Source organism: Anas platyrhynchos, chromosome Z (assembly GCF_047663525.1).
Source record: "Anas platyrhynchos isolate ZD024472 breed Pekin duck chromosome Z, IASCAAS_PekinDuck_T2T, whole genome shotgun sequence".
NCBI lineage: Eukaryota > Metazoa > Chordata > Aves > Anseriformes > Anatidae > Anas > Anas platyrhynchos.
The window spans coordinates 60,144,716-60,164,844 of NC_092621.1; the positions used below are offsets into that span (position 1 = coordinate 60,144,716).

The following is a 20,129-nucleotide window of genomic DNA, read 5'->3' on the forward strand; positions in this document are numbered from 1 at the left end:
CAGGGCTGTATGTTATAGAATACCATAGCTGCATAGCTCATAGTTGAACGTCTTCTGCATAATGCTAAAATATTTGAGAGGAGAAGTCCACATGCAGTTTTAAATGCTACAGACATCACAATACAGGAAGAACACCCAGTATTACTGAAGACACATATGTCAAAAAACAGGTAAGAAGAAATCCAAGCTTGTATCTTCACAGTATTTCCACCTACAACTTTTAAAACGTAGTAAGTTAAGCCATTCTGGTGTATTTTTCCCTGAACACGGTTTGAATACCACTAGGACTGAATTGTCAGGGCTCTTTAAATTGATTAATATACTGCCATTCTGATTACCCTTCAAATAATTAAGATCATTTCACCCCCAGAAGATCAGCGACAGTAACGCTATTCCACATACCCATTATCAGGAGCCTGGTTACTTTTGTGCACAGAGGCATGGCACAAGTGAGATTCTGATACACCTTCAAGCCATTCTTAATTCCCCAAAGCAGTGCTGTATCTAGCTGGCTATACCACTTGATTCTTTAAATATTAAATATCCATGATGTAAAGGGGAAGCCAGGGAGATTTCAGAGGCAGTAAAAATCTCATTTGGCCAATTATGTAGATCTCAGGATGACCTACTATTGTCCTGAGGGAAAGTGAAAACATTTGGAAGTCTGAAAAGATTTTTCTGATTTTTTTTTCTCTTAGAATAAAGCAATTCTATGCACTTCATAACACTCTGTAAAAAAAAAAAAAAAACACTAAGATACCTAATTCTGTGATGCTATGTATTTTATATTGACTTGCTAAGAATCTTGGGACATAATAGTATCAACTGCATGTGGCCACCATTTTGAGCCTAGGGTCTCACTCATCCACCTTGTTTGAAAAGTTTTTATTTCTTTTTAATAAAAAGAAAAAAAATGTGAATTACAAAATATTCTCCTGTTTTACAGCTTCCTCTAATATCAGAGAAATAGCTAGTTTAGAAAAAAATTTACTTCTCTTCAATATGAATAATTATGAAAACATGGAGTTCAATGCTGAGTATCACCTTATGAAACAAAGACGATCAGCAATTGTTCAGAATGTTCCAAGCATTTGTTCACTGAGGGAGCTTGGCTTTGGTCTATCAGTAGCAGGCAGGCATGTACTCAATTTGTATCATGACAGACAGACAGTGTGAGCAGAGGAAGTGCTGCCTTGGTGAGTTAGTCTGAGGAACAGGAAGACTAACATGCTGATGACATGGAGGCAATGAAGTACAACACTGTTATTCCAAATGTCACTGGTACGTTATTTCCATTTCTGTTGGCATCTGCTCCATGTTACAAAACGCATACTTCCAATACAACAGCTCATTAAACAGGTTTCAGTTTGCTCAGAAATCAAATTAGAACAGTTACAGAGTTATAAGTCCTCAGATAATTATTAATAATACTCTCCACTTCTATGAGTTCTTTCATCCAAGGAATCTACATGCTTCACCTTATTAATCTCATAACATCACAGTGAAGTACCACTGAAAAAGAGCCTTACCCACCACTGAAGTGCAGCCACCTCTGAGATGTGAAGTTGTAGCTGTTGAACATCAAAACTGATTTAAAGCAAGGAATGATGAATGGTCCATCTGCACAAAGGATTGAAAGGGCTGCATTCAATTCATTCAATTGTACTTCCAGCAGAATACTGGATTTGCATACTGAGAGGAAGTTGCAATGGGATTTTTACAAGATCTGCAAATGTTAAAAATTACTGTAATCCATAGACACCAGTATGGAACATGTAGTAAACACTCCTCTAAGGCAAGGAGGTCACACACAGCCTTACCAAATTCCTAATCCTTCTTGGTGGTCTTTTACCAAAGGTCTAATCAATCTGCCTTCTTAACCTTTGTGATTAAATAATCACATAACAATGCTCAATATCTGCTTTATTTTCCTACAGAATTAACTGTTTTTCTTCCAGCACATTAGATGAGAAGGAAACAAGGGTGGATGAAAAAAAAAAAAAAAGCTGTCCCTCAACCCTTCTATCTGTGGGCAGTCTCTCATTCTCCTGTTGTCCAATACCAGCATTTCTGTAGAAAGCAACACAAGCCACTGGTCTTCCTACAAGAGTTAAGATACAATACACTCATGAGACAGCTTTCAAAGCTACAAATGTATGGTATATCCTCCCCTCTTTTACATTTGTGCTGTTATCAGAATCTTAATGGCACTTGAATTTTTGAAGCACACGGATCCAAATCGTATTCTTTCAACTTGTTATCTGAAAGACATTCATTCCCTTTGAAAAACTGAAACAATAGAGACCAGCACCTCCATGGGTTCTCTCTTCATTTTCTTATATGTATTTCTCCTGAGTCCCAAATTATTCAACAGCTTTTAACGCTCCCTTTGAGGATTTTAACAACACTACCAACGTCAAAATCTATTAGACTCCAGTGACTGTTTCTGCTTTCTTTTTAGCAGGACCAGCACTTAATTCTTCTGATGCTTTCTAACAGAAACTAGTCCTTTAATCTACACACTAGGATAAGCATGAATTCCCTTTTAAAGGTCACCTTCCTTGTCTGTCTAATGTTATCACACAGAAATATTTTTTAAAGTACACATTTATCAAACCCTTTCAATTGCTTTGATTTCATTCAGAACATCTCGAGTGATTCTGGTAAACCAGCTGTCAAAGCAGGATTCATAGAAGAGTGGCATGTCTAAGCCACTGCTGTCAAAGTAGCATCACTGTTTATGCTGATCAGATCTTGATTGAAAGGTTAATGTGGGACCTTACAATAAACAACATTTCCCCCAAATAAAAGTGCAATTAACACATTAAAAATATTTGTGAATCCTTCAGCATCCCTTAATAGTGTTCTTTAGTTAACCTTCATTTTTTTTAGCTTTTGGTATAAACTGGGATGTTTGGAGAGAGAGTGCCAAATGGGAACTTCTGACCTCATGTCTTCAAAAAGAAATGAAAAAATGCAAACACCAGCAGTACCTGCATTAACTAATACGTGTGGAAATGAAGACAGACAGCCTTTTTTTAATACACTGAAAGACAAGTCTTCACGTTGAAAGCAAAATATTTACTACTTAAGTCAACCATTGTCATCAGTAGAAATAATTTTTAATAAAAGTTTAGCCTAAGGAGTAACTACAGTGACTCTGCTGCCTCTAATATATGCTGAGTACAGTATGCCAAGGCTTTCTAAAGCTAAAGCCCAAACTTTGTCCCAAGACAAATCTTAGACTTTGAGTCCCAGGACTGGCAGAGTCAAGGGGTAAAAAATATCCCAAACCAGGCTTCTTACAGCCTATATTTTATTGATGTGAGGAAATACAACAACAATAAAAAATACAAAGACAAAACAAACAAAAACAACAACAACAAAACAACCCACCCACACACAAAAATTATGGTCTTTTTATTACAATTAGGGGCTACTTTTCATACAATTCCAGACTGCACTCAGTTGAAGATGAAAAATAATCTGTTTTCATGTATGCATAGCCTAGTTTTGTCCATGCATATTAGTCAAGAACCCAAATAAAGATTTAGCCAGATACTTTGTAAGACAACTAGCACTGGAAATCTACAAATGACTACCTGCCCTAACAATCCTATACATAAGTTAAACAAATGGGTATTTGCAAGAGATGTACAACATTTATCATAACTACAAGCAGAAGAAAAGAAAACCCCAGTAAGAAAGTATTGCTAATAAAATGGAAACTATTTTCTCGCCCACAACTGAAAAGATTCTCTGAAGAACAATCAGTACTAGCTGCATCAACGAACATGAAGGAGCAATAGCTTCTTTACATAAAAGCAGCTTTAAAGCCAGGCTGACAGTGTCTTCACATTTATGTTGGTAAATGCACAGATAAAATATCTTTCTTTGAATTTCCAAACTGGTATAGATTGCCATTTAAGCCAAGGTCAACTGGTTGGTTAAGAGATTTGACTTTACTGGATAGCTTACAGTGAAATCATATATTCAAAGTGCTGGATGCAAAAAGGAAAAAAAAAAAAAGCGTTTAAAGAACATTATTAGTTTATTATTGCTGTACTACCCCTGCTGGGATACAGTAATGAAAGTAGATGTTAACTTCCTCAAAAAAAAAAAGTATCTTAACCATCATGCCTAGTCACCTATGGCATCTGTTAGATTGATTCTAATATTCTCCAGACTGCAACACTGGTTTCTTTACATTATCTCATTTTTCCAGAAGGAACTTCCTCACATAAATCAGACTCAAAAATTGAGAAAAACTACACTTACACTCTCAGACAGCATATCCTATCAGCAGACATACAGCCAGCAGTATAAGCCAGTTCTGAAAAAAGCAGTATTTCCTGGTGTATATCAAGATGAAAAAAAAAATGAGGGAAGTGTTTGGGGGAGGAAGAGGAAGTTAGGGAGAAGACAACTTACATTTATCTTTTCTCATAGGACAGTATTATGGGTCATGGTCCTTCTGCTTTGTGTTCCTATTACACCAATTCCATCCCATCTTACCTCTGGTGGAGTATGTGGACATCCCATAAATTAAATAATCACTTTGCAGTGAGTTGTGACTGTTTGTGCAGAACACTGACATCCACTAATGCTACGCTAGTGCTTGAGGAAGAGCAGTTAGCTCTATGAACCTGTTTAATATCACTCTTTGAGCACATGAAAAATATCAAAAAAGCCTGTTAGCATATGAGAGTTTACAGATTTCTCTGTAGTGTTCTCCCAGACAGCATTACAGGCAATTTAACCTTGTCTCTACAAAATCTCTAAATTCTTGCTATACTCAAACTAATCCTAAAAAAAAAAAAAAAAAAGTACAGCCAAGCTGGCAATCTGAGAAGCTCTTCCAAGTTCTTAGCCACAGAAAGTCTTTCTAAAGTCTGTGTTAACTTTCATAAGTGGCCACTGCCTTTCCTACGCCAACTCCTGATTTGCACAGTGATATGTATAGTTCCTTGCTTTGATTTCTAAACTTTGCCTATAATTCTTCATTACTAACCAAAAACCCTATCACAACCACCACTACCACCAAACAGCGATTGTTCATGTCCTCCTCCATCTCCAGTAATTCAGAGGTGAGGACACCTAGAAAAGTGTTTCAGTACAGATTCTGCCAGAAACATCTCAGGAGAGAGAACCACTTAACATATATTCAGCATAAGTTAAAGGTAAACCTGCAAACAGATAGTAAAATCCTTCAAGATCTTGCAGGGAACTGAACAATAGCAAGATTGTGAAGACCAAAAAACCCATCTGGGTTTCTGTAGGAAAAGGGTATAGGTATATACAAGTAACAGTAGTCAGCGATCAAATGACTAAATAAATAACATATGTAAAATCTTGCAGGATAAGATGATAAAAATAGCATGGATTTGTTAAGAATAAATAATGTCAAATGCTGAATTATTTGATGGAATAACTAGACTGATGGCAAAGAGGAAAGCAAATGCTACAGCTTAATATTAGTACAACTTCTGACACTATGTCTATAATACGTTACTCTCAAGAAAAGAGCAATGTGGACTAGCTTAAATCAGGAGAGGAGCTTGGTTTGGAAATTGCTGTCAGAATTCTTCATTAATCAGTACTAGTCTAGTTCTAACTGTGTCTTCATCTTTTGATTTCATCAGCTCTGCGTTTTGCCAAACCATTACTGATACTTTATTCCATATGTAATACATTAATAAAAATAAAACATCCATAATTAAGTTAAAGTAATGAAAATGATACCCTCATTTTGAATTTGATGACATTATACATTTCATGACCTTTTTTCCCCTTCCTTGCTTTTGGGTTCATCTTCCATTCCACAGTACCTCCTCCATCTTAACCTGCAAACCCAAAGTTCTTTTACCTTCCAAATGGCATTAAAATCACAGTTATACCACTAAGTGGTTAACTTCTGCTTTCACTAACTTACTTTCAGTTACTGCTGTTTCAGAAAAAAATACCATTTTGTCTGATATCAGATTAATATACAATAACTTTAGATGACCGTCTGCTAAGAACTATGTAGAAACTGAGACTTCGTGTCATGATTTATTATTTACTTTCCTGACTATGCACTCCCTAACTGAAAATTAATTTCTCTCTAAATATCTAATAACATTTTTTTCATTTAAAAGGAAGCTCAAACAGTACTTGTTGATCACATCTGCAATGATGAATTCTGTTCTTTCATATGAATTTGACATCAGCAAGCTAGATTTTTTTTCTTCCATTGTATTTTTCTGGCATGACTATGCGAAGAAGGGAGGTCTAAGTTCATCTGAGCAATATACAAAGGCACTGCATAATAAAAAAAAAAGTGGCATTTTCAGAAATCAACAGTTCAGAAAAAAGATAGTGATTGTTTTCAAATTACTGCACTTCCTGGAAATAATAGAAGCAAGAGATACAAGTCACCTTCTTAAAAGGTAAAGGGAGAAGACATTCCAAAAACACTAAAACAAAAAAAAAACGAAACAAAAACAAAAACACATACACACAATAATTAAGTTAAATACCTAACCAACCACTTAATCTTTTTGTCTTCCAGACGTCTACAATACATGACATATTTTGTGTCCTTATATATCCTTAATACAACAGGCTACATTGTCAGCCTCCTCTGTCATGCAGAGGGGGCAAAGGTTTAAGATCTGATGAGGAAAGACAACCTTCCCTGCCAGAGCACTGATTTCCTCACCATGTAGCATGTCTGCTACAGAGAGGTAGCAGAGGCAGTCTCCTTAGCCTGCACTAGAGCCTGCTAACAATTTTGATGAGGAAATAAGGAACACTGTTTCACCATCTCATCTCTTCAGCACAGCCCAGTAGAAAAACATACCAGGATGGACAACACTCCCCAGAGAAGCTTTTTGCCTTTAATTGTTGCTGTGATGCCTGTAACTGCAGTATTACTGACCTTGTTACTGTCCCCAGCAGACCAAAGGCTAAAAGGGGAAAATACTTACAATAGAGAAAAGGAGGAAAAATGCCTTTGTGTCTCTGAAACATGGCTAAAAAGTTAATTTCAGTGAATACCAGGCCAATAAGCTACAAGTAAATGAACACCTCTTTACTGCTAATTTTTTGCTATTTTACCTTTCATTAAAAAAATAATTCCATCTAAACTCAGTTGAATATCATAAAGCTCTTCATATTTTAAAGCACTTTGGAGCAATTATTTTGAAGGGAGCCCTTGACAGTTAAATGAGTCAGTTAAATGAATGTTATAGGAGATACATAATGATTTTTAGCGAAATATTGAATTTAACCAGAAACGAGGAAAACCAGGCATAAGCACCTTGGTGTATTTGAATAATAATGTCTTGCTTGAGAGTTCAATGGATTTTGTATATTCTAACAATGAAGCTGTTAGCTAGATAGACCAAGCTGAGATTTCTCTCTCTTTTCTTTTTTTCTTTTCTTTACCTTCTTGTTTGATTTTAACCTTTATAAAACATTTCTGCATCCTTTTTTTTTTATTTTAGAAAATCAATATGGATTTCTTTTTTTTTTATGCTTGCAGGTACTGCTGTCACAACTCTTCTACATTTTATTGCAAACACATGATGGTAAAGAGATTTCATTCCTTATATTGAGTATGTCTGCTTGTTTTAATGATAATAATGAGAAACTGAATTAAAAATAAAACAAGCAAACACACAAAACCACAAAATCCAGTGTTTACATGAGGTCCAATATTAGAATTTTGAACAATACAAAACCCCTGTTTAAGTTAAGAGGAAGTTATGTGAGTAAGAATAGGCACACACAGTATAGATTTATTTATCTTAGAACATTATCTCCATAATCCTAATTTCTTAGTTAGCTGCAAAATCTGAAATGGCATCAAGACTTTACATGACTTCATATCATCATATTACAAAACATCACCATATTTAAAATTGTAAGCAGTATTACTGTCAGCCATTTATTTTTATTATTATTATTATTATTATTATGCTTCAGCACAAGAACAAGGCACTGTTCTTCTGCCACTCAAATGCCACCCATTAAAAGATTTTATTTGCGGGAAGAAAAAGGAACGAATTAAAAACAGTCCACTAGGAACGCATTTCCCTGTAGATTTAGAAAGTAAAAGGAAAAACCTCAATGCTGAACAAATGAGGCTGAAAAACAGGGATCATACATACTGAGTTTCTCTGGTGAAATGAGGTGGAAGGTCTGTTTCACAGCAAAAAGGCCAACCACACATATAAAGGCAATATTTATTGGGACCTACAGTCTGCCTAAAGCTTTCAGCTCTCTAGCTGAACACTAAAAACTACCAAAAAAAAAAAAAAGCTACTGAAACCGTCACAACCTGTTAGGAAGCAGAAGATTCAGGTCCAAAACAAAATGATGAGATGAGATCTTTGTTGGGGGATCAACCAAACAAAGCAAAACCCCAGCGGGCTCTGAGCTCCCCCCGGTGCAGGTGCAGGCGCAGGCTGGCAGCGCAAGGCACTGCTGCAGTACAGCACAGGGCGAGGGGCATCGGCGTCATCCCCCCCTGTCCCACGGCACCCCACATGCTCCACGCTGCCTGAAACCGCTGCTACGAGAATACAGCAGAATGAGAAGGAAGGAAGCAAAAGGCAACATGTGGCTTGATACCAGGAGTGCTTGCCACGAGGAGTTACAGTTTTGAATACTGCTGGACATGGGCAGGTATACTGCTCAGAAATCAGAGACCTGACTTTCCCTGGATGATAAACAAAGACAAGAATACTTAGAGTGAGCAATTAAGAAAAACAGAGATAAGAATACTGAAACTGGGCAAATAAAAATATCCTGGAATTTCACACACAAGCTATTTTTCCCCATATCTGGGGAGAGCTTCCACCCTTCCTTTCTCGCCTCCTCCACTTCAGTGTGTTGCAATAAACGTAGCAGTCCGTTTTGCTTTAAAAGTCAGCCACGGTTCAGCGAACAGGCTGACATGCTATTTCATGTGAGAAAAGAAGCTGTGATTTAATCTCATTTCCACTAGCTAGATTCCTAGCTAATGTATCTGGGGATAGTTAAGCCTATGTTCACTGTAAAACATCTGCATTGGCCCTATGCATTTCCACAGAGCATAGGTGAAAAATTAGCTAGGTTTCTTGCACTTGCTAGGCAACAACGGTAAATCTCCATATACTCACAGATGTAGAAATACTCCCGGCCTGGCCTGAACTCAAATCCTAGTGAGAAGGGCGTGAAGAGCTGGAATTTTTCTGAGAACTTCAGCGGTCCATTCGGGGAGTGTGGCCGATTACACTCCCACCTCTTGAACCCTTTGGAGGTGTGATCACAGGAGCTGTAGCCGTCAAAGTTCACCATGTACAGAACATAGCGTTCGGTCTTATCTTCTGGCACTGAATCTTCATAGTGAGGGCAGAACACATCCAGGTAGTCATTGATGCACACGTCGATGTGATAGTCACCCTGCTGGAATCTGAAATCAAAGAAAGAGTTGAGACATAAGCGCAGTTAATGCAGGATGACCTTGTTGCAGGATAATGTTCTCGTAAAGGGGGCATCAGTAATGTCATTTCATTTCACTCTAGCCATGCACATTCACTCTCGAAACTAACCCTTAATATTCACCAGAGCTATCAGAGACTGCTTGTGCAGGACTACAGTTATGTGACTTTCTGGATAAAGGTTTGTTCTTTTTTTCTGACAAAATGAGTTGTCTCTTGCTAACTCACACCAAGTCATAGACTATCTCTCTCTATGTCTTTATTGAATAAACAAAGTCTCTGCTTTTTGTTTATTTATTTATATTTATTAAATTGGAGGGAGAAGCAAGAAGAAACAAAGAAGCCAAAACTGTATTAGCCTCCCCATACCAGTGCCTATATAAACATCTACATGTGCAGAAAAATAAGCAACCCAGACATGCCCTTTTCTGTAAATCAGGCAGTAGTCACCCCTGTATTAAAAGCCGACTTGACTATAAGAACTTATAGTTACTGCAAGAGCACAAACAGGTTTACTTTCTTCATGATTAGCAGCAGTTTGTCAAGACGCAAAGAAAACCCTGTATCGCTTTTTAAAGATATTTGAAAAGCACTACAACTCCTTTGCCAGAAGTACATACTGGAGACATTGCTCTGCTCAGATAAAAGGATTCTGGGATACGAATTATCAGCTCTCAGCCTAAGGTGACAGGTCTGAATAAATGCCAGCTGAGAAATGCAGCACAAGGCCCCAGCCCAGATGCACTTTATTATTATTACTATTACTGAGGAGTCCTCAGAGGCGTGGGATTTTTGTTTTGTTGGGGATGTGTATGTGTTCTTTTTCCCTCCCTCCATGTTTCCCGTACATTACTTTTCTAATGCCTGACGTAGAATCTGGAAGAAACTATGGGAACAAATTCACTGCTTCCATGGGAGCTTATACTGTGATGGATTTAATGATTCCATAAAGCAGGTCTGTACGTCTATCAAACTCCCTGGGGCTGCAAAAGAAACCAACCACTGACCTGCTCCACATCAGGCAACTGGGCTACTTGTAGTTCCTCTCTTTCGCGGCTGCAGTTGTCAAGTGTACCACACAGCAATAAAAAGGCCATGACAGATTTAACTATAATACTTCTTTTTAGCTGAGGGGCATATTTTAAACACCTGATGGGCTTGAAATCTGCCATCTGGAGCCTTCTATCTAATTTCAGAGAAAAAGCAATGATCTGCTGGCCCTCCAAGGATAAATTCAGAGCATACTATACCTTTTCATATCCCTACAATAATTTAGCTTCAATAAAATAGCTTTTTAACAGAAAAAAATTGAACACGCATCAAGGCATGATATATCTGTATAATTTCAGCCAGTGCACAGACTCAAGAGTTCCATTCTGAAACAAGAAGTCTTTCTTTTCTTAAACACATTTTTTTCAGGAAAATTCACATTTATCTAAATCATTAGTTAAAAATGTATTTTGTACTCCACTGCTTTCAAAAGCTGTCACACAAACAGATACTGTCTTAACACACTTGCAAAAATGTACTGTTTTGAAACTGGTGCCTGTTCTCTGTATCAGTTAACAGTACACCATTTCTTACTAGTAACAAAAACAAATATCTATTTTAAAAACTAGAAGGCTTTATTCTAGCAATGATAACTGTTTTTGTTTTGGTTGCATTTTTTAATTACATTTTTAATTTGATTTTGTAACTAGTAACTAAACTGGTAATTAATAAATATGTGCATATGTACATTTATTTTAAATTTGCAGGTTTCTTATTCTCAATCCCACCTCTCAGACCAGCTTCTGCCTTCACAATAATGCTTAATCATGTTTTTTTGACAGAAACCATAAGCATTCCGAACTAAGACTAAGAACTAGATGTAAGTAACTGTAGACATTCAGGATCAGACTGGTTTCCTTAACACTGGAGTTTAACAATAAAAATAACCTCATGCAAATTGCTTTTCCAGACTCCCTTTAAGTCAATGGAGAGAATAGGGACTTCGAGTCCAATTCATCTGACCTGTTTCGGCCCAACTTGCACTGGGGTGAGACAGATCTCACTCCAGGAGCAGCTATTCCTCTCCTTTAACTACGAGACTACAGGCAGACGGACTCTATACTGTGAATGGCTGAGTTTGAAAGGGTGAATCTGACCACGCAATTGGATATTATAAACACACAGAGACTGAATTTGTGATCTCACCTTAAATCCAAGTTTGCAAGGAAATCAAACCTGAAATCTGCAACAGTGACCTGTGCTCCAAGCACTGCACACAAGGAGCTCACCTGACACCCTTTGGGCAAGGTCCCCTCTTGTATTCCTGTTCAACAAACAAAACCACAACACAACCATCCCCTTTGGCCACAGGTTCATTCTGATTTCTGCTTACCCAAGTGCTGAACCAGCTGAGCGTCCCAGGATGCCCTTGGCCAGCCAAGCACAGGTGGACACAGGAGCAAGAAGCAAGCATTGGCTGCAGAGCCAGCCTGAGGCCCAAGTACTCAGCTACATACCTTTCATCCTTCATACCCTTCCCTCCCTCATCACTCTCTCTCCCCTGTTCTGCCACTACTTTCAACCCACAGACATCAGAGGCAGCCTGCATGTATTTGTATTCATGCCTCTAAAAACAGAGGAAGACTGTGTGTATTTTAAGTGATCTGAACTGGCTGATCTTAGCTGATATTGCTGGCACAGCAGTGAATGTGCTCCAGGGAAAACATGTACCAAGGTATTTTATTAAGCGTCTCTGAGCAAAGTCTCTTCACTCTGTAGAGCAACAGCAATACTGAGAAGAGGTTATTAGCCAACCAAGAAGCAGAAAGCAGGTATTTATTTATTTCTTCTCTTGTAATGTCTTAAAGAACTCAGTAATCAAAGACTCAGCATGAGTACTTAACAGATGTAGAACAAATTTTGTTTTTCCTAAAGAGGCTACAAAATCTGCATTGTGCGTGTTGGAGTGAACACTGAGAGAGTTCCTGCTTCTACAATTACAAAGCGTTATCTTCCTGAAGAGAAACCAAAAAGGCTTCTGACATGAACAGGAAGGCACAAGGGTGGCCATGGGTAACTCACACTAGAACTCATAAGCTCATACTCCTCAAAGCCCTTAAAGGGAAAACATTCCAGAAACACTTTTGCAAGAATTTTAAACCAAATCCAGAAGGAAAACACTTACTGTTTATAATGGAATGCATCTTAGTAGTAGTGTAAAGTCAGGTATGGGAGTGAAACCAAAGTTCCACTTCAAATGAAAGTATTTATCAGTGTTTAGCCACACACATGTATCAAAGAGCACAACACGTAAAGGGAAGGTGGGATCTGTTTACAGATATATTTGGAGAGATGACAGGAACAAGACTTCCTACTGACTGTATATAATAATAATGAATTCCTTCCTTTTTTCAAATCTCTTTCAACATACAATGCAAAGCTTATTTTTCAACATGTCTCTAGCAATACTACTGACTTTCCTTTTCTTTTCCTCAGTTAGGTTTTCATCATGTCCTGGGAGATTCATTCTGGACCCCTGTGCACTTCTGGAACCAAGTGAACTATAGTAAAGTTCACTACAAAGTGAACTTTATAGCTTCTACTGTGAATAATAATAATATTATTAAAAAAAAAAAAAAAATCTTATCTAGATTTTGCATAACAAAATACAATGGTGTGGTGGAAACCAACCAAAAAAGCTTCCCCAAAACTCAGGGTCTGCAGATCTTCTCACAAATACTGCCATTTGTCTCCCTGGACTCTGCCTTACACACAGAAAAACACAGTTATTCTTCAAACATAATTAACCTTTGTTTTGTGCCAGGTGGCATTCAAACAGTGTCTTTGAAACTTGCATAGTACAAGGCTATCTATTAAGCAGTAGGGCTATGAAAGCTATTTTCAAGACAGAGACAGATAGTTAAGTAGTTTATAAACCTAAACATTACCATAACCAACAAACCATCAGCTTGCTATGCAAAACTTGCACACAGCTTCTAGCAAAGACCGTCCCTGTGAATGTTTCTGGGCTCAAATGCCACTGCACAACTACCCAGGTATTCACAATGCAAAGAAAGAAATTCACCGTAATTTTAATTGGAGAACTGTAAGACTAGCAAAACATTTTCAAAGTAATTTTATCTTCTATATTCTGTTTATCCATTAATGGAAGTGAATACACAATCTGTATGCACACTTCTCTTCATAATTTGAAGTTCTGAAGCATATGTGACTCATTTTGAATTTAATAGCTTTGCTGGTCACTGAAACAAGTGACGATTTATTTAAATAGATATTTAGAATGCAACAACAGTTTTGTTTGTTGGGTTTTGTTCCTTTCTTCCTTTCTTTTTCCAATAAACACTATAAAAAATCCAGTTTAAAAACAGCACAAATAACACTAATTGCCCATTATCATTTAGATAGATAAAAAATTGCAATAGCTCCTGCTTTTTGCTTCCCATAAAAATCTTATTAGTTATATTCTATCATCCTTCCTGTAAAATCGACATGCCAGATGCTCTACTTCAAGATAAGTGTACTGGAAAATTTTCTTTTTACTTTATCAACCTTTCTTTATTTTGAGCCTGTTCTATCAAATGCATGCAGTAAGGCTTCATTGTGAAACTGAAATAAAATAAAATAAAATAAAATAAAATACTGCTTTAACTATGAATTATGAAATTCTGGTCTTCGAGTCTGGCATCAGAAATGATCAGATGCAAATGGCCCAGATTCTGCTGCCTGGAACACCAACAAACAAAGGACACTGCTACAGCTGAATGTCTTATACCAGTTGCCCTGCTCTCAAATGATAATCTAAAATGCAAAGCAACATCAACAAAATTCAATAAATAGAATTATTCTTTGCAAACCATAATTAGCCATAGTTTTCAGAACACAGCAAAAAGATACTTGTTCTTTTCCAAAGGAAAGAAGGCTTCTCTGAGCAGCACACATGCACACCCCTGCAACTGCTGGTCACTTAGATCCTTATTTTTATTTTTTTGGCCACTCAGCAAATTTTAAATAAATTTAAGCAGACAGTTCTCAGAGAAAAGTATATTCCTATATGTATCATGCAAAAAGAAGCTAGGAGATATCCTGTAAGTGTCCCAAAAAAGGCTGAACTGCCATTAAATGCTACATGACAGAAACATTTTCCACAAGTGCTACTATAACCACAGAAAAAGCTTCAACCAGAAAAATATTGAAATAGGTTGAAAATTCAGTTTATTTTTGTTAGCTAGTTATGAAACCACTTGGGTAATTTATTAGTATTGGAGTTGGGAGTATAAAGTAGGTATCATGTATATACAATGCAGAGACTAGTACAAAGTAGGTATTTGTATATGCAATAATACACAAAACACAAACATTTTCTGCAAAACTTTAATGTCATTTAAAACAACATTTTATTGCTCTTGGAATTTGATAATGTCACTTATTTACTATCTACACATTTCACTCACATTTTTTGAGTCTGTTTAGGTGGCACGCATAGTGCATTACTCCATCGCAAACTCTACTCACGTGCTGTGACTGTAACACAGCAGGGTAACTTGTGCCTTGTTATTCTTTCTTCTTTTAGACAGCCCAAGCCCTCTCATTTCAACTAAGTTAAAGCTGCTGTGTGTGATGGGGGAAATCTTGTGGCTGTTAATTATCTGAGGGGTTGTGGGATTAAGTGCACCATTTTACTGCAGATAATTTTAAAGATGCTATTTCTGTGGTATGCAAAAATAACCTCTTTAATGCTCTTCTGTTCTTTTCACTGGCTTTGTCACAACATTTAATAAACTCTGTTCCCATAGCTCTGCTGACATCAACAATGATTCTGATGCACAAACAATGAAGTAATCAAAGAGTGATTTTAATTTCAGCTCTATTCTAACCAAAAGAAAATTCAACATCTCCCAGATGCTAAGAGAAATGGGTTTACTAACCAGTGACATTTTAGATCTCTAGCAGGATATTACCACCCTGAGCAAGCAAACAGGAAAAAAAAAAAAAAAAGAAAAGAAAAAAAACAACAACAACAACAACAAAAACCCAACAGCTATTGCGAAGGAGCTGTCTGTGACCTTTTGGTCCTTAGGTTACAGTTTCACAAGTTAAGACAAGCTCAAAATACCATGAAAAGAGCCTCTGTAGGAAGTGAAACACTGACAAAATGACAGAGAAATAACTAATCAAGGCTGTTTAAAAAAAAAAAACAGCATTCAAAAATTATGCCTAGACAAGACTGCAAGTTAAGTACACAATGTAGAAAGAAACTTATTCTCTTGTCATTAAGTTCTCTATTCAATTACCATTTATTGGAGTAATTAAACACTGGGAAAGGATGCCAGGCTAATTGTTAGATTATGATAATTACCCAGCTTTGCTGTGCTACAGCTGATCAAAATAAGATGTGGTCACACGCATTCAGCTAAAGCTTCTCTGCAATCATTGGGCTTCCATGGGAAACTTATTACTATAATAAGGCCACTTATTACTAGTTCATTATCAATCAGGCAGAGAAACTTATTATTTGCAACCTTCGTTTTACTTTCCCACCCACTGTGCCGGAACAAGTCTCCCAAAAGGTTGCACCCAGGTCTCTGCCTTTGGCTGGCTCCCTTCCATCACAATTACACAGCTGAGCAGAATCAGGCTCCTGCACTTGACAGACTTCATCAGACTCCCAATTACTGTCTCACAGACAGTTGCAAGAGCCTATCACATTTCGCAAAAGAGCTGAGTGATTGCTATGAGATTCACCCCATAACTATCTGTTGGAGATCTAACTTCCCCTTTTGTTCCTGCTATGTCCATTCCCTGCCTGGCAGATTTTCACACTGCTTGGATTGAACCGAAAACCAAATATCCTAAACAAACGCAAATTAGAAAGAACAGAATTGTGTTAAGCTGGGCTTCATGAGAAAAGCACCGTCATCACATGACTTGCTTCCCCACGGGATCTCATGCCCTTGTCCCTTCTTATCAGCCAGTGGTACAAGAGAGACATTGTGTTTTCTTATTGAGAGGGATGGTTTTCCTTCTTGCTGAATAACAGGATTCTGATCAGTTGCCATCCTATCTGGTAATTTCTACTGCCTTTTTAAATGAGACACGTTACTTCCCCTGTAGGGAACAGACATGGGAAGAAATATGAAACAAATCATCTTCAACTGGCATTGAGGCTTTTAAAGAAAAGAACTTGTTAAGCACCACACAGCTATGAAGGATACAAAAATGTTTGGCCAAACCAGAAAAAAAAATCACCAAAAAATACCAACCTCATGGCAATTATTCTTATTCTGTGCTGATGCAAAGACTAGACCTTTTGAAATGTCAGAAGCACCAGCCCCTTCATAGCCAATTGATCTGGAAATTCTCCTTGGGTATGACAGGCCAAAGTTTATAACATTGGTAAGGTAAGGTGAGTGCTGGAGCTTCACTGTCTGGAACTTCATTTCCCCTGTGGAAGGCTAGCCTGTAGCTGACCATTTAGAACCTTTCAATCCTATTAACTTCCAGAACTAAGAAATCTCATCAAAACCAGTCTACTAAAAGTCTTTAACTTTCTGGAAAAAGTTTATATATACATACATATCCATATATTATTATACATATATAATATATACTATTATATAATATACCATCTCCACTTTCTTAAAAAAATAAAACCTGACTGTTGAAACTAACATGACTTGACTAAAATAGAAGAAAAAAGGCAAAAAGAAGAAGGTCTGCATCTGAAAGGAGGAGGTTTCTATAAGCAGAATCGTGGCAAAAAGACTGTAAAACGCAGGAGGAAAGGAGGAGGTTTGAATGGGAAATGGATATATTTTATTTTAAATGTAAGAGTTTTCTCAGTGACATATATTGTGTTAATTCTATTAACATGAAACACTTGAAATACCTTGTTTTCAAATTTCAGTTGTGTCCTAAGTTACCAATGGCATCAAATGTATAAGTACAGACCCACTTTTATTTATTTTTATTCTTTAAAAGCTCTTTAAGGAATAAATTGTTCAAAAATGTGTTTACTTCACTTACTGTTAATAATTTCCTCCTTACACTCATAACTGTGTTTATTTGTACAGCTGGGTCCTATATTGACTTTTTATAGCTGGCACTGCAGAAAGATATATGTTCAGTGATAATGCAAACATTAAAAAATAGAAACTAATTGCTCTTCCCTGAGTGGATATGAAGGAGGGGGGAAATAAACAAATCAACATTTATTTCCCACCTATAAATCTGAGAGTACTCCAGAGATTCTCAACTACTGCAACACCCTCACCCACTTAACTTCCCATCATTCTGAACCTCCTAATCGATAAGCTGGACATTTTTCATTCCGTTTATTAAAACTTTCCTCAGACTCTGCATTTGTAAAAGGACTTTGGTTCAAAGCTTGCATACACAACCTTTGCCTGATCCCTCAGAATTTCTGTTTTTCTGTAACTTCTGAAGAGAAGCCTGGAGGCTTCAGTGGCACAGTCGTGCCATGGATGATAAGGGTGGCAAGGGGTACAGCATGTCACAGCATTGATCCCAAGGAGGTCAGGCTCTCATTCTCAGCTGTCCCAGCTTTGATAGCTTTAATCCCCATGACTACAGACTGTACCTGGCTATTGATTTTCCATTGCTGAGGGCATTTAACTTGCTGAGATGGATGAAGAGAGAAGGAGGGAGAGGTGGGTAAAGGAAGAGTTATTACTCTGTCAAAGGCATCACTTAGACTCACAGGATAAGCTTCAGTGTTGAAGCCCCAAGTAACATAATCTGAAGGGTACCACACCCAAGCACCTGAAGTCAGCCTGAATGTGTGGAGCCTCTGTCCACAATGAATAAAAGTCTCCTTCTGTTTAATTATGGGCACAAGCTCATTATTTGGGTTCACATTATTTCTACCCAGTAATACTATTCTGGAGTCCAACAGAAACATTTATCCAACTTTATCTGAGGTGCACTGAGGAGATCTGGTAACTACTACCCACATATTCTTTAGATGTAGTCATCAATACCATCCACACATGACCCTACGTTTGTCTACTTCAGACACTAACAACTTCCAAGGTATCAGCTTCATCTTTTATGCCATATTCATGCTTGAAAATACAAAACCCATCTCAACTATCTCTGTCCAATGCCAGACAAACTGTAGGTTGCTAATTTGTTAGGAAATCCACCTTTCTAAAATAAGCAAGAAAATCTTCCATTATGTCTGAGGCACTAACACCCACTTTTTGCGCAGCCAGATTTGTGAGAAAATAACCTTTTCATAGTTTAAATTATTAAAAAAAAAATAGGTATGCGTACAACTAAAGAGTCCGGACTGGAGCTTTCTAACATATGTTGACCATGTGTCTCACCCAGAAGACACAGCCTATCAGCCTTGATGGAATGTGATTCTGTGACTGGTATTCACTAACCCTGCCTGAGGCATATGCTGACATCTATTAATGGGTATGGAGAACAATGCTCTATCTGCAGAAAGGTCTTGCTTCTCACACTCACAAAATGAAAGAAAAGAACACTTGCACAACATGCACGTTGACCAGCACACTAAATGATAGAAAGTAACTGCTGTCTGTTTCTATGAGGAAAGGTGCGTAACACAACTCAGCCTTGCAGATTTATTTTCCTACTAATACATTAAAAGCAGATCGCAGAGTGATGTCTAACTCATATAAAATTACCTCTCCACCTCTTCAGTACTCCAAGGCAAAAAAAAAAAAAAAAAAAAAAAGCTCTATCCATTTGCACTAGTAAATAAATGGGTGGTATTTGAGAACACATATTTTCATAAAAGTGCATATCCATTGCATATACACCTACAGTTGCTTTTGTATTAGAAGTGCTTTCCTCCAATGTTAAGATATACCTGTTTATTATTAGTCTCTCAATACCTCAACAAAGTTAATTTCAAATGTTGTGTGATCAGCTTAGAATTTGAAGTCTCAAGACACCCTAATAACTTGTAACTGCTAACATTTAGCCCTTCATTCCACAGTATCTTGGTATATGAGAAGAAACTTAAACCCCAAATGTTTCACAGTATTCGTATGTTTAATACACTCTGTATGTGTTAATATACTATGGTCATAATTCCACATCCTACAGAAAGAAGGAATGGATCCAGATGAAATATAAAATAGCCTGAGCAAAATGTGAAGAAAATCACATAACAGAACAAACAGATCCAGAAACAGAACAAGAAATTCCGGTATTAAAGCACAACTTGCCACAAACACGAATAACCTAGATGAATAACATCTAGGTGATTAACCTAGATAACCTAGATGAATAACCATGAATGACATTCAAAAAGAACAACAACAAAACATTAGAATGGCTAACAAGTACATAAATACATTTGCAAACAATTTGCTATCAGGAAAGTGGGCTTCAGTCCATTAATTTATTTCTTGCTACACAATTGCCTTGTGTTTATTTAACAGATCCAGTGGCGAAATATTTTCTTTACAGAAAGTTTTATGGAGAAATCTAATAATTTAGCCTTCTTCCTGTTACTGTTACACATTAGTCTCTCTCTTACACTATACAAACTGTACTTTAAAAGAAGAATAAACATCTGGAGTTTTAGATTACAGATTGCATCAGCACCCAGTAGCAGTTATTACTGTTAGGGTTTTTTTCTTTTCAATCCTGTATTTT

The 20,129-nt window shown here is 37.1% G+C and overlaps 1 protein-coding gene across 6 annotated transcripts in view; it reads right to left on the reverse strand.

Annotated features, from left to right (window-relative positions):
* The window catches only part of EFNA5 (ephrin A5), a 212,053-nt gene that overhangs the window by 29,576 nt on the left and 162,348 nt on the right, over positions 1–20,129 (reverse strand). For 4 of the 6 annotated variants that reach the window (XM_027446185.3, XM_027446183.3, XM_027446187.3 and 1 more), the window contains exons 3-4: positions 9,147–9,439; positions 3,258–8,704 (exon numbers count right to left, since the gene is read on the reverse strand). In XM_027446185.3, coding sequence (XP_027301986.1) covers positions 8,343–8,704; positions 9,147–9,439 — 655 coding nt within the window. In that variant the 3' untranslated portion in view covers positions 3,258–8,342. Of the gene's footprint in view, positions 1–3,257; positions 8,705–9,146; positions 9,440–20,129 lie in introns of those variants that run through there. The other 2 variants (XM_027446189.3, XM_027446188.3) reach the window with 1 other exon arrangement.